Here is a 16534-nt window from a genome sequence, read left to right on the forward strand (position 1 = left end):
CTGAAACGGGGCAGGGGGTGTCGGATACAGAAAGAGGATGTTAGGAGGCACTAGGACCCCGCAGTGGAGAGAGCAGTGAGGATGGCTGCTGCCTGCCTGCCCACCCTGCTTGTTGCCCTGGGCACTACTGAAGCCACTACATGTGTGCATGAAACTGTGTGGAGTGTGTTTACGCGCGCGTATGTGTGCGTGTGTATGTCTGTGTGTGTGTGTGTGTGTGTGTGTGTGTGTGTGTGTGTGTGTGTGTGTGTGTATGAGTCTCATGCTCTGGTGTTCCATCTCTCCCCTCTGTTCCAGCTCTGCCTTCCCCATCTGGACCGAGGACCTGGTTTGGAGGGGAGATGGAAGAGGGAGGTGTGTGTGTGTGTGTGTGTGTGTGTCTGTCTGTGTGTGTGTGCGTGTGTTTGTTGGGACGGGAAGGCGGTTGCCCTGTGGGAGGGGGAGAGCTCGGGTAGGAGGCAATGACAAGATCAAAGGGGCCAGGTGAGGAGGAGACATATGAGCATCCCACTCTTCTTCTTCTTCTTAGCCCACTATTCACACTGCCTGTGTGTGTGTATCAGTGTGTTGTTGGCTGTGTGTGTGTGTGTGTGTTTGCGTGTATGGGAGAGACACGGAAACAGCAGACCGTGAACCTGCACACCAGTGAGCAGCTCATTGCAGACTCAGGTACGTTTCACACTTCACACACACTCTGCAATTGAAGCGTATGCAAGACCTTGTTTTGGGTAAAAGTACCGTGTTGGCAGCAGATCCTCCTACTGGATCTCCAAACTTGCACAGAGGAATCAAAGTGGAGCAGAACAACGGGCTGGCTTTCTTAGCACAGTGTCATGTGCACATGATTGGGTCATATGGTTTCCCATTTGCAGCCAGAGGGACTCTGTTAAAGCCTTTTAGTTTATTGTAGCCTCGGTGGTGGAGTTTCAAAATACAGACAGGTGATAAATGTAAGAAAATCTAACACAACATGCAGTTTTCTTCCGAAAATGTGCAAATAATTTAAGATGGGTGGACAGTTTTGTGATTAAGAGAAAACTATTTGTTGCAAAGTTCTTTTTTATCCTCCTGTATCGAGCTTTCAAATGACATAATACTAAATATTCATCAAAGGGTCTTTTTGTGATTCGTTTGTTAATGCCATACCAGTGTAAAACTGGCATTTTTCAATATGAATCATATTTTCTTTGCTGATTCATTTGCTGCTTCTGCCTTTCAGTGAAGCCCCTGGTTGCAACATTTGGTAACACTTTAGTATGGGGAACATATTCTAAGTAGCAAAGACTCAATTAAGAGTTATTTGGACACTAGGGGAACATATTGTAAGTAACAAAGACTTAATTTAGAGTTATTTGGTTAGGGTTAGGATTGTTGTATAATAAGATCATGCAGAATAAGGCATTAATAAGTACTTAATAATGACTAATTAAGAGCTATATGTTACTAATTTGCATGTTAATAAGCAACTAATTAATGGTGAATATGTTCCCCATACTAAAGTGTTACCCAACATTTTAATGTCTTTGTCAAAAAACAACAACAACTATATGCTGTGTGTATTTTGCACACAAACGCTATGAAGACAAACGAAAACAATCAATACTAACACAACCAAGCATCTACAGAGAACATGTTGCTGCATACCAAGAAATAGTCAATGCCTCATTTAATTAGACTGAAGGTGACTGTGACCCTTTGACCTATTCAGACCGCCGCGCCAAGCCTGTCGGGTTATTGTGACGCCATCTGCGTGCATGTGGGCAGGGAAAGAGCAGGCGCCTCGCGAGCACGGCTGAATGGAAAACTCGCCCTATGCAGGTGCGCAGCATATGGAAAGGTACCCGGGACTTTAGTGCTCGTTCCGCAAGTTTTTACAGCGCGTAAATGAGGCAGTAAAAACAGCACATTGTGGAGTTGATCCTCCATTTGGCACTCTTTTTGAATGTCTTCCTAAATACACTATAGATGACACTAAATTATATCTTGTGGTAACAGCATAGAGTTTCATGTTTCATAATGGGATCTTGGTTCTTAAAGGGAACATAAGGTCCTCAATTACTTTTAACATCTCCCTGAGGCACCGGATGCAGATCCATCAGGTCAAATGACTTGGAATCTCAGCCAATCTTCAAAACTTGTTGTCTTTTACATAATTCGATATCAGATCTGTTTTATAACAGTGGAAATATCTTAACCATGCTTTTGAAGGCTTTTTCTTTTAACTGTTTCTTGATTCAATTTTCCCATTGATGTGGATACTTGATCTCAGTCATGGAGGGTTTTGCTTTGTATTTGTTTCTTAGTGAGCAGCATTATGCAAGAACTACTGAGCAACTCTGATTGTAAATAATGTAAATAATTCAATGTGATTATCTTGTGTGATGACTGTATTATGATGATAGTATATATCTGATAGTATATATCTGTATCATGAATCAATTTAAGTGGACCCCGACTTAAACAAGTTGAAAAACTTATTTGGGTGTTACCATTTAGTGGTCAATTGTACGGAATATGTACTTCACTGTGCAACCTACTAATAAAAGTCTCAATCAATCAATCAATCAATCAAAAAAACTTTGACAAATATCGTGTCAGGCTTTTAAATGTGAAGCCTTTAAAGTTTGACACGTGTCTTGTTAAAACTGTGGGTCCTTTTGACGACATGGCAATATTTTATGACATTTGACACAATTGTTCAGTAAATAAAAAGGAATTTAGGGAGTTCAGTCTAAAAAAAAAAGCATATGTACAGTACATTTAGACTCACTGTCGCTAGACAATAGAAAACGAGAAAGTAGCAACTTATGAACAGTTGCCAAAAATACCTAAATAGCAACCTAATAATAAAATGATTCACTGTAGGGCTGCAGCTATCGATTGTTTTTTTTTTAATTTTACCATCGACTCGATTAATCGAACAAAATAATCAATGGATTATTTGATTTCTAAAATAGAAATTGAGTAATCCAGTGATCATTTTTAGCAACTGTTTTTAAATTGCTATTTTTTCTTTTTACCAATGACTCGATTAATCGAACAAAATAATCAATGGATTATTTGATTTCTAAAATAGAAATCGAGTAATCCATTGATTACTCGATTAGTCATTGGTAAAATGAAAAAATAGCAACTTAAAAACAGTTGCTAAAAATACATGGATAGAAACCTAACATTGATAAAATGATTCACTTCAGGGCTGCAGCTATCGATTATTTTAGTAATCAATCGATTAGTTTGTTTGATTATTCGAGTAATTGGATAACAAATGCTTTGAAGCCTCTGTGCATATTTTGGGGGAAATTGTTGCAATAAACAACTATTTTTATTAGGGCTGTCAAACGATTGAAATATGAAATCGCGATTATCGGCGTAGGATCACAGTTAACTCAAAATTAATCGCGATTAATCACAGATAACTGTCAATTCAATTTCCTTTATTTAACCAGGTAAAGATTCATTGAGATTAAAATCTCTTTTTCAAGAGCAACATGACGAAGAGGGCGGCACAAACAAAGTTACAATAATAATTACAACAGAACAACAGTAGTCATACCACAACAGGTCCAAAATAATTTAAAACGATTAAGTAATAATTCAATTTAAAAGCAAGTGCATTGCCCAAGAGAACTGGTTCCTCAATCTTTTAAAATGGACTTAAACTCCCCCAAAGTGATACATTCTGGTAGCCTCAGATCTTTCTGGATGTCATACCTGGGCAAACTAAGGCCCGTTAAGCTTTTCAATCTGGCCCGCCGGACATCTCCAAATAATTTTTGGGGATTTTTAAGATGTAATCCGTAGCTGTCATTATGATGTGCAGTGATATTTTCAGAGGACCGTAAATCTTGAATTTTACAAAATATTTCAATGGTTGGAATCTGCGCTTTTGCATGATATACTAGTTACTATGGTAATCTAATTAGATACTATGGTAATGTAAGTCACAGCAGCTCAGATGAGGTACCAAGCAGTGTGGGTGGGGAGCGTTTCCACAGAGTGTTTCCAGAGTGGCCAGCCTGAAATGCAGGTGTCAGGGACAGACGTGGAAGGAGATTTTTACAACAAAGTTCTTAAACTTAGTGATATATCAGATTGTAGGAGTTTTTTTGTTTTTTTTACACTTTGCTTTCATATTTCGCTGTTTGTAAAATATGTCGATCGAGGGGGCTGTGAATTTCATATATTGTCAATATTCAGTGTTTTATCGTTCATAGTTAATATTGTAAATCCCACATTCTTTGTTTTCATGTACATTCTGGGTGTCTCATTCAGTAAAAAAATTTAATATTCCATTACGTCTTTTAAGGCGGTTTGTCATAACGTTTTTAGCATTCAATCAGACATTATTGTGAGGTTTTGTATTAGATATACCTGCCCCCAGACACATTTTTTTCTCTAAATTTGGCCCCCCGAGTCAAAATAATTGCCCAGGCCTGCCCTAGACAGATCATTTTCATGTTTTTATTACCATGACAGGACAATTAGTTTGCTTTAATGAAATGTTAAATCACACTTTTTTAATGAGAATTAAAAAAAATACCTGCAGTATATATATCTTGCCAGATTTTGTATTTTGTAGTATTACAACATTTGTATTTCTGCTGTAGAAGCCCTTGATTACAGAGGAGGAGCTACTGTTTCATGTTTCGATACCAGTTTCATGCATTAATAACCCAAAATGTTTATTGTTACAATCATAGTTGGATTGTCAAAGATGTTTGGTACTGTAAAATGTGATCATTCTACCTGAATAAATGCTTCTGATATTCCGTACATTACATGTTGTACAAGTTAATCATATTTGTTTTGCTGCATGACAATGTCTTAACCTTCTCAATTTATCAATAATGTGTCATATTCAGTCTAATAAACATTCTGTAATTGAGGACTATCAATCAGAGCTTGTTATCTAAACACATATGTCACAAAATGTCCTCCTCTACAGTATAATCCTCAACTGATTAATGTAGGTAGAAATATCACAGATTACATCAAAGCACGGTCGTTTTCCATTTTGTTACTGTAGCGCAGGGGTCACCAACGTGGTGCCCGCGGGCACCAGGTAGCCCGTAAGGACCAGATGAGTAGCCCGCTGGCCTGTTCTAAAAATAGCTCAAATAGCAGCACTTACCAGTGAGCTGCTTCTATTTTTTTAAATTGTATTTATTTACTAGCAAGCTGGTCTCGCTTTGCCCAACATTTTTAATTCTAAGAGAGACAAAACTCAAATAGAATTTGAAAATCCAAGAAAATATTTTAAAGACTTGGTCTTCACTTGTTTAAATAAATTCATTATTTTTTTACTTTGCTTCTTATAACTTTCAGAAAGACAATTTTAGAGAAAAAATACAACCTTAAAAATGATTTTAGGATTTTTAAACACATATACCTTTTTACCTTTTAAATTCCTTCCTCTTCTTTCCTGACAATTTAAATCAATGTTCAAGTAAATTAATTTTTTTATTGTAAAGAATAATAAATACATTTTAATTTAATTCTTCATTTTAGCTTCTGTTTTTTCGACGAAGAATATTTGTAAAATATATTTCTTCAAACTTATTATGATTAAAATTCAAAAAAAATTATTCTGGCAAATCTAGAAAATCTGTAGAATCAAATTTAAATCTTATTTCAAAGTCTTTTGAATTTCTTTGAAAAAATGTTGTTCTGGAAAATCTAGAAGAAATAATTATTTGTCTTTGTTAGAAATATAGCTTGGTCCAATTTGTTATATATTCTAACAAAGTGCAGATTGGATTTTAACCTATTTAAAACATGTCATCAAAATTCTAAAATTAATCTTAATCAGGAAAAATTACTAATGATGTTCCATAAATTATTTGTTTTAATTTTTTCAAAAACATTCGAATTAGCTAGTTTTTCTCTTCTTTTTTTCGGTTGAATTTTGAATTTTAAAGAGTCGAAATTGAAGATAGACTATGTTTCAAAATGTAATTGTCATTTTTTGGGGTTTTCTCCTCTTTTAAACCATTCAATTAAGTGTAAATATCATTAATGATTAATAATAACATAGAGTTAAAGGTAAATTGAGCAAATTGGCTATTTCTGGCAATTTATTTAAGTGTGTATCAAACTGGTAGCCCTTCGCATTAATCAGTACCCAAGAAGTAGCTCTTGGTTTCAAAAAGGTTGGTGACCCCTGCTGTAGCGGATGTGACGTAGCGCTTTTAATGTGAAGCCGGAACTGTGATTGGTTTGAGAATGTGTCTTGGCATGTTCTGACGACAGGACTAAAGAATTATGACGATTTCCTGCCCGGTCTTTCCTTTCTGTTGAGCTTTTAAAAAAAAAAGTCAAAGTACCACTGATAGTCGCACACACACACACACACACTAGGTGTGGTGAAATTACCCTCTGCATTTGACCCATCACCCTTGATCACCCCCTGGGAGGTGAGGGGAGCAGTGAGCAGCAGCGGTGGCAGCGCCCGGGAATCCTTTTGGTGATTTAACCCCCAATTCCAACCCTTGATGCTGAGTGTCAAGCAGGGAGGTAATGGATCCCATTTTTATAGTCTTTGGTATGACTCGGCCGGGGTTTGAACTCACAACCTACTGATCTCAGGGCGGACACTCTAACCACTAGGCCATCTTTCTAAAGCAGTTATAGTAACAATCTACATGTTGTGTTATTAATGCATTCAACTGTAATGTAAACACGGACGTGAAGCTCCTCCTCTCTGCAAGCGGCACAGCACGCCAGCCTGCATTCGCTCCAGTGACGTCGACTCGCGGCGACTGAAGATAAAATGGTCTTGTATTGGCGGGTGACTTCTCATGGCTTTGGATATCGGATTTCTTCATTGTTACCTTTTCTTTAAGCATTTCTGCTCGCTATTTTCCCTCTTATGGCTCAACAGTGACTGAACGCAGTGGTCGCCATTAGACTTCCTCGCAACACGGAATCGCCCGAGGGTCAATAAGGAGGCATGCGCGTTAATCGCGGGATAAGAAAAATGTGTGCTGTTAAAGGAATTTATAATAAACGTGTTATTATCGCGATAACTTTGACATCCCTCATTTTTATTCTTGCCATAACTTTTTAATAAATTTAATATAGACATTTTTCTATTGTATGCACTTTATCAAAATTTCAATTGCGCAGTTTAACAAATATGCATTGATAAAAACAGGGGGAAAAAACACAGTTTCACAGATTACACTACCCACACACCCCCGCTCTCATGTACACTCTACTGCAGCGGCCGAGCAGAAACTTTGCAGTCCGGATTTGATACATTTTTGTTAGTTAAACTCATTACTCAAAGCAACAGAATATGAAGCAAGGCTTTTCTCTAATCGATTAATCATTTTAATCGATTAATTGTTGCTGCTTTTATTAACCTCAAATTTGTTGTAGTAATAATTAAAATAATGCATTTTTAGCGTATTTATTAGGGCTGTGTATCTTTGGGTGTCCCACGATTCGATTCAATATCGATTTTTTTTTAATTCAACACAATTCTCGATTCAAAAACGATTTTTTACCCGATTCAAAAGGATTCTCTATTCATTCAATACATAGGATTCCAGCAGGATCTACCCCAGTCTGCTGACATGCAAGCAGAGTAGTAGATTTTTGTAAAAAGCTTTTATAATTGTAAAGGACAATGTTTTATCAACTGATTGCAATAATGTCAATTAGTTTTAACTATTAAATGAACCAAAAATATGACTTATTTTATCTTTGTGAAAATATTGGACACAGTGTGTTGTCAAGCTTATGAGATGCGATGCAAGTGTAAGCCACTGACACTATTGTTCTTTTTTTTAATTTTTATAAATGTCTAATGATAATGTCAATGAGGGATTTTTAGTCACTGCTATGTTGAAATTGTAACTAATATTGATACTGTTGTTGATAATATTAATTTTTGTTTCACTACCTTTGTTCTGTGTCGTGTTTGTGTCTCCTCTCAATTGCTCTGTTTATTGCAGTTCTGAGTGTTGCTGGGTCGGATTTGGTTTTGGAATTGGATTGCATTGTTGTGGTATTGCTGTGTATTGTTTTGTTGGATTGATTCATTTAAAAAAAAAAAAAAAAAAAAAAAAAAAAGATTTTTTAAAACTGAGAATCGATTCTGAATCGCACAACGTGAGAATCGTGATTCAAATTCGAATCGATTTTTTCCCACACCCCTAGTATTTATGAAGCTGTACAATATGATGAGTCAAATGTTTATTTTTTGATTATTCATTGATCCATCATCTTTATTTTTGATTACTGCATTGAAATGATTTGCTCTCTTTTTTTATACAATTAAAACTGTTAACTATTTGTAATTGACAATATTCAATTTCCTTCAGCTTTGCCTGGTTGACTGAAAGTGGACGATCCAAGCTGCTCCATCTACAAGGGACTTCAGTCTACTGTGAGCTCCAGTCCACCACAGAACCAAGACGTGTAGAGCTGCGGTTGCCATGCCGGAATCCACCTCCTGAGCTTCTCTGTGACGCCCTACGCCGGGGGAGGATGGGTGATGGGCCCGTGACATTCAGCGGACTCTCCCCTCCTTATCCCATCCTCTCATGGAGCACCTTGTCAAACCGAGTTCCTCCTGGAACACTTCCCTCTCGGGACTTCCCTCGTTTACCGTCTCGCTGCATCCAAACGCTTCCAACGTAAGCCAGGTGGTGACAAGCGTCCAGGCCGGTCTAAACGTGAACCAGACTTTAGCCCTGTGCGCCATGCTCATCATGGACACCCTTGCTGTGGTGGGGAACCTCGCCGTAATGATTGTCATCACCAAAACGGCGCAGCTACGCAAGTTCGCCTTCGTGTTCCACCTGTGCTTGGTGGACTTGCTGGCGGCGTTGGTGTTGATGCCTCTCGGGATGGTGTCGGACCGGTTCTTGGTGGACGAGGCCGTGTGTCGGAGCTACCTCTGCTTGAGTGTTTGCCTGGTGAGCGCCGCCATCCTCACCATATGCGCCATCAACGTGGAGCGCTACTATTACATCGTGCACCCCATGCGCCACGAGGTGAAGATGACATTGGGGGTGGTGCTGATGGTGCTGGTGGGCGTCTGGATTAAAGCCGTTGTCATGTCTCTGATGCCTCTCCTGGGGTGGCTGCTCCAAGGTAACCAGGAGATGACCTCTCCGTCGGTGCTCACTCATTGTTCCCTCCACTGGGCGGGAGGCAGGACCACACGCCTGCTCTTCATGGTCTTCTTCACCTTCATCTATTTCCTGTGTCCCATGTTGATTATTCTCGTGGTCTACTGTAATATGTTCAAGGTGGCCCGTGTGGCAGCCATGCATCACGGCCCACTCCCCACTTGGATGGACACACCGAGACAACGCTCCGAGTCCACCAGCAGCCACTCCACCATGGCCGCAAGCATCGGAGGGACGGGCTCCCGCAACACCCCTCAAAGGACATTTGGTGGCGGCAAGGCCGCCGTGGTTCTGGTGGCTGTGGGAGGCCAGTTCTTGTGCTGCTGGCTGCCGTACTTTTCCTTCCATCTCTACTCGGCCGTGGCGTCTACCTCTCCTGCCTCGCTGGCCCATTTGGAAGGAGTGGTGACGTGGATCGGCTACTTCTGCTTCACCTCCAACCCCTTCTTCTACGGCTGCCTCAACCGTCAGATACGGGAGGAGCTAGGGCGCCACCTGGCCTGCCTTTTCAGATATCGGTACGGGTCCGGTCAGGGCGAACAGCTGCCCAGCCGCGAGGCCTCCATCCAGGAGAACTTCATGCAGTTCCTTCAGGGCACGGCGCGCAATCTGGAGCCGTGCAACTCTCACAGCGGAGTGACTCCAGACGAGGTGGAACATGAAGGCCTCCAGGAGTCATCTGCTCAGCAAAACACGCCAGCTGACTTCCACATGCCAGGGCAGATTCTTGAAGAAACCTCAGAGTTCATACAGCGGAAAAAACTGAACAATCAACTCCATGGTTCGGAAAAGACCAACCACGTACCAGAACTTTAGACGCCTAAATCTCTTTGAAATCATAACACCCTCTTGTTTTGTTGTTAACTTGAATTGAAACCTGGTGATCTGCAAATCATGCCACCTTCTAGTTTTTGGTTACGCAGCATCTTTCAGAGAAAAAGAGATGTATCATGAAAATAATCATGTGCATGTCCTCATTTTTCATCCCCTACAGCAGGGGTCAGGAACCTTTTTGGCTGAGAGAGCCATGGAAGCCAAATATTTTAAAATGTATTTCCGTGAGAGCCATATAATATTACAACTAAATGCGTGCATTTTTAAGTAAGACCAACATTAGAGTATAACACGTCTGTTATTCTTTTTAATAACATTTTTATTCTGAAGCTAACTAATAATGAATAAAATACTTCTTACCAATAATGCGACTTCTTGAACAGGTGCGGTACAAAACGGATGGATGGATTAAAATGCATAAGAATGTTTTATATTTTGAACGTTATTTTTAACACTGATTACCAGTGGAATTATTCATTACTTATTGTGTTAAGCAATGTCAGCTAAAATTAATCTGAGAGCCAGATGCAGTCATCAAAAGAGCCACATCTGGCTCTGGAGCCGTAGGTTCCCTACTCCTGCCCTACAGTTTGCTATCAACCGGTATTACATGTTTAAGAGACGGATCAGCATGTAGACACAAACTATTTTTCATTGGCGAATTCTAATTTAGTTTGCATAAGAAGTATCTTTTATAGAAAGGAATGTTAACCCATTTTGAAGACAATTAGACGCTTCAGGACAATCAGTTATTGGTATAAACTTTCTTAGTTATGTCAGACTAAAAACACATTTACACAGTAAGTCAATTACAAGAAGGAAATATAATTAAACAACTCTCAAAAGCACTAGAAAAAATGTAATAAATAAACAATACAAACTATAAAATAGATAGAAATAAAAATACCAACTAAATTAGGCCTGTTTGATGATTGCATTTGACAATAAGGATAGGTTGATTGGCAACACTAAATTGGCCCTAGTGTGTGAATGTGAGTGTGAATGTTGTCTGTCTATCTGTGTTGGCCCTGTGATGAGGTGGCGACTTGTCCAGGGTGTACCCCGCTTTCCGCCCGAATGCAGCTGAGATAGACTCCAGCACCCCCCGCGACCCCGAAAGGGACAAGCGGTAGAAAATGGATGGATGGATGGGTTGTGAAAATAATCGATGGACATCCTAATCATGATTCTTATTTATTTCGATTCATAAGAGGAGCTTTTGTAACCTGTAACTTGTTATGAAAAAGGTTTTATTATCATTTTCATACCGAAAAATACATTGCAAGAGTCGTTTTTTTTAAAAATAGAACCATGTTGAATCGAGAATCAATTCTAAATCAAATCGCCACCCCAAGAATCGGAGTCGTGAGTTGTTGGAAAATTCACATCCCTATTTGACGTCGTTGCTTCCCTCACCAGAAGGAGGTGATAATTCAAAGCCGTTACAGGAAACTCTCAGTTTCACAGCTGCTGCTGCGATAAACAGACACACCAGAGTATTTTTAATCCTTCCCCTTAGATCCTGGTATTCATGTTTTTAATCGGTCTTGTGATAGTCATCTCCTTGCCAAAATATCACATTGGCAGACTCGACCTCAAGACTAACATTGATTTAATAGCTGGGCAGTAACGTTTATTGTCACAAATCACACAGTAGGGCACCCCTATTTGAGTCCGAGGTGTGTTCCTGCAGCTTTAAGGGAACGTGCAAGCCACGGTAGCCCTCATTAAAGCAGAATAAGTGTATCACACTTTACCAGCAGCTTTTTCTCACTGCTTGATTAAAGCGTGCTGCATGTTGACAGGTCAACACAGGAGCAGAGTGAGTGCTCCTGTGTTTGTGATTGACACAAAAGGCCGTGTTGTGGCTACACAAGAGCACAGTTGTGACGATGCATACACAAAAGCTTTCGCCTTTGGCCTCATTTAGCATGACAAATAGAAGATCTCAGGTGGAGTACAAACACCTTGCACATGAGGCGTCTTTCAAAGAAATGGCGCGGCACAAATCTCCTTTATGGTTTTTTGCATCTCTACTCGATGCTTGTTCTTCCTTGTTGCCTTCGTCTATTTTGGACCGCTGATGCGATCACAAGACTTGTCAGCACAACAAAGAGATTCACACTTTGCTGGAAGTCAGACCATAAAGAGGCACTACATAGTTTTCTTTTTTTTTAACTTGTTTTTAAATTTTTTTAAACAAAAGTAGCTTTGGTTGTGTTAAAAGTGCAATGTGAGCACTGATACCCTGAATATTCAAGCACAAAATCACTCCCAAACTCCTCAATGTTCAACAATTTGCATCTACTTATTATTCATAACTCTAATTGAACCATACTTACATCAGCTTTACCCTTTGGGATATTTTGAGCATAATTGTCATAATTAGATTTATATCAATGTGACAACAAAATAAAGTTCCAAGTCCATCACAAGCTGAGGATTATACAAAGCAGAAGATACTACAAAACACCTCCTTTTTTATCTGTATATTGCCCAAATGTTGTTTTTTTCTTTGTATCATTTTGTGTTTCAGAGCTGACTGCTTTAATTCTTCTTTTTGTGCAAAAAGTTGTTCAGACTTTACTGGGCCCTGATTAAAAAGAAAAAAACTCCCATAGCTTGTTGTCACAGTAATAACCACATGTTTACTTATTTGGCCTGACCCTTTCATGCACAGATTCCGCCATTCCTCCACCTGAGGCTCATCCTCTAATTCCTAACGAGTGTGTCTGTGCTGCTCTCCATCGGACACAGTGACTCACAGCTTTCATGTAGAGCCATGGAGGGCGTCTCCTACGGCGCAGGGTAAAAGTTCAAAACATGCTGACCTTTGTGATGGGCCTCAATTAACCCCGAGAATGTAACAATAGTGCACTGCACTGTTATAATAACATAATGTACATCTGTGACCCTAATGCTGACATACCAACAGTTGTTATATTACCCTCTCTTTAGACATTGGGAATTTGGCCGGGGCCAGGCTATCTATTTGTATATATATATATATATATATATATATATATATATATATATATATATATATATATATATATATATATATATATATATATATATATATATATATATATATATATATATATATATATATATACATACATACAAATAGATAGCCATATACATATATATATATATATATATATATATATATATATATATATATATATATATATATATACACTGTATACATATATACACTGGATATATACTGTCTGTATATATACTGTCTGTATATATATATATATATATATATATATATATATATATATATATATATATATATATATATATATATATATATAGTATATATATACAGTATATATATATGTATATACATATATAAGTATATATATATATACATACATATCTATATATACATATATATATACTGTATATGTATGTGCTTATATACTGTATATATATATATATATACTGGATATATATATATATATATATATATATATACTGTATACATATATATATATATATATATATATATATATATATATATATATATATATATATATATATATATATATATATATATATATATATATATATATATATATATATATATATATATATATATACTGTATATATATATGGCAGCATGGTGGCACGATTGGCAAGCCGCGGGCCACATTGTGGAAACTGGCGGGCCGTATCCGGTAGTTTGGGAACCCCTGCTCTAGACTCTTATTAATTTCCTGTTAATATTTACTTACTTTCTGCTCTCACGCGCTTCCGCCTACACCTCTTAAAGTTGACTTAGCACTTATATCATCACGATTATTTTGATTGATATTATAATCACGATTAATAACACAACTATTCATTAATTTGAAAACATATGTATTTATTGTAAAAGTTCAAGTCCCAACGATCGTCACACACACACTAAGTGTGGTGAAATTTGTCCTCTGCATTTGACCCATCCCCATGTTCACCGCCTGGGAGGTGATGGGAGCAGTGACGGGAGCAGTGAGCAGCAGCGTGCGCCGCGCTCTGGAATAGTTTTGGTGATTTAACCCCCAATTCCAACCCTTGATGTTGAGTGCCAAGAAGGGAGGCAATGGGTTTAAACTCACGACCTTCCAGTCTCAGTGCGGCCACTCTAACTACAAGGCTACTGAGCTGGTTTTTGTACCACCAAAACTCAATTTTAAATGTAGTTTTTTTTTTTTTAATGGATAGAAATTAGTAACAAATAAAACCACAACAAGTAAAATAATAATACTAGCAATAACAATAAATGTAAATAACAATAGCAATATAAAAAACAATAAAATATTTTTTTTCCGTTTAGAATTCTTTTTTTTTTTTTTTTTTTTTTTTACCAAATACATGTATTTTACCACCATAGAGTGTGTTCTTTTTGTGTAAAATAAATGTTTGTAATTAGATGCAAAAAGCCTCACGTTTATTTTTGTGCAATACCTCTTTGGACAATTTTGACCAGTATTTTAGGTGAAAACATAATGGTTGTGTAAATGTATTAATGAGTGCATTAAGTAGATTATTCTTGTGCAATGTGCCTTTCTGAAACCTTCATTTTGTTAGCCAACTCAGACCGGATGTGGCACACCATGTTATTACTGTGAAGGAAGGAAGTGCGCTGTGCTGTTCTCAGCTTGATGAGTAAAGAGGTGACTCAATTGAGGCCGTTAAAAAAAAAACAGCCTAGTGTGTGTGACTATCAGTGGTACTTTAACCATAATGACCGACATTAAAATACAGTAGCATAGTAGACCTAAGTATTAATTTAAAAACAAGGCAGTGGTTTTATTTAACAAGTATATTTAACATGTTGGGCTCTGTAACATTACACACAGTTTGAACAGTAGCACTGTCTTTGGAAAGTAAAACGTACTTTAATCAAGTGATTATTTGGCGTACTACTAGAAGAAGTCCGCGCACCACTAGTGGTACACATACCACAGTTTGAGAATCACTGGCTTAGCTATTGGCATGCCTGCTCCTGGCTTGCTCTGAATGTGTAACATGTTCAACACGGTCTTCCAGTGATAATAGTTCATGATTATGATACTTAAGAAACTAAAAAATGTTGTTTATTTACTGCAATGGAGGTTATTATTATTAGCTTAAGGATTGTCCCCCCCCCCCATTATCATAATTTCATTATCGTGAGAAGCCATAATCGTAATAATAATTGTCCAGCCTTAACCATAATGACCGACATTAAAATACAGTAGCATGGTAAAAGGCCTAAGTATTAATTAAAAACAAGGCAGTGGTTTTATTTAACAAGTATATTTAATATTTTGGCCACTGTAACATTACACACAGTTTGAACAGTAGCACTGTCTTTGGAAAATAAAACACTGTACTTTAATCAGGTGATTATTTGGCGTACTACTAGATCAGGGGCGTCAAACGTTCAGCCCGAGGGCCGGATCAGGCACACGAACAGGTTTTATCCGGCCCGCGGGATGAGTTTGCCAATTATAAAAATGAACCTAAAATTTCTGAATGAAAGAAACTGCTGTTCTAAATGTGTCCACAGGATGTCGCAATAGCAATTATTTGTATATTTGTAGATGCTACATATGTACAAATTAAACCACATGTTAGTGCACCAGTCGAGGAAAATTATCAAACTACATATATAACATACTGTAATTTGATTTTAATATATATATTTTTTTATCTTGATAGATTGAAAATTAACACCAATGAGTCGATTGATGAACATTATCACATAATTTATTCAGAAAATATAAATAACGACAAATAAAGTACTTTTACTATTAACCGCAACAGGTAATTGTAAGGGAAAAAAACAACAACATTATGATTTGTACAATTTCAGAATGTGCTTGTTCTATTTTTAAACAAAGAAAACAATCTGAAGTTGTCTTTATTTTTAAGTTATCGTGCAACATGTTCAATGCCCTCTTCCAGTGATAATAGTTCATGTTTATGATACTTAAGAAACTAAGAAATGTTGTTTATTTACTGCAATGGAGGTGATTATTATTAGCTTAACTCTTAGTGGCCACATATGTGGACAGCACCTTTCAGCTCTTATTTCCAAAATTGTGTACACTACTGAATTGGGGTTTTATGGCCGCTTATGTGGACACTTATACTGCCATCTGGTGGTGTCAGAAGAGTATTACATACAATAGAATTTGGGGGAAAAAAGTGTAAAAATAAAAATTAACATGTCACTACACATGAAGTACACGTTTCTGTACTTATGGACTAAGTACATCATATCAAAAGATGATTTTTAGTTTTTATTCTAATTAGGGTCCAATAAGCCCAAATAGCAAAGAGAAATAAAAAAAACATGTAAACAAAGAGCTTGGGCCTTAAGAGGTTAAGGAAGCAGTTTCACACTCTATTAATTGTGTTTTATTTTGCATGAGCAAAGAGACTCCTAATGTGTTTATTAAACACCTTGAACATCATGTTTTTCCAAAGAAACATTTATCCACATTAACATGGACCTGTTACTCATTTTGTCTTATTAATGTGCAATTTTAAGTGCTTTCCTTCCTGCAAAGTGTGCA

The 16534-nt window shown here is 37.5% G+C and overlaps 1 protein-coding gene across 1 annotated transcript; it reads left to right on the forward strand.

Annotated features, from left to right (window-relative positions):
• Positions 1-1769: 1769 nt before the first annotated feature.
• Positions 1770-12593, forward strand: gpr61 (G protein-coupled receptor 61). Its single transcript, XM_062054247.1, has 2 exons — positions 1770-1837; positions 8331-12593. The coding sequence occupies exon 2, from the start codon at positions 8553-8555 to the stop codon at positions 9957-9959; it is 1407 nt and encodes a 468-aa protein (XP_061910231.1). The 5' UTR covers positions 1770-1837; positions 8331-8552; the 3' UTR covers positions 9960-12593.
• Positions 12594-16534: the final 3941 nt, after the last annotated feature.

This window comes from Entelurus aequoreus, linkage group LG07, assembly GCF_033978785.1.
Source record: "Entelurus aequoreus isolate RoL-2023_Sb linkage group LG07, RoL_Eaeq_v1.1, whole genome shotgun sequence".
Taxonomy (NCBI): domain Eukaryota; kingdom Metazoa; phylum Chordata; class Actinopteri; order Syngnathiformes; family Syngnathidae; genus Entelurus; species Entelurus aequoreus.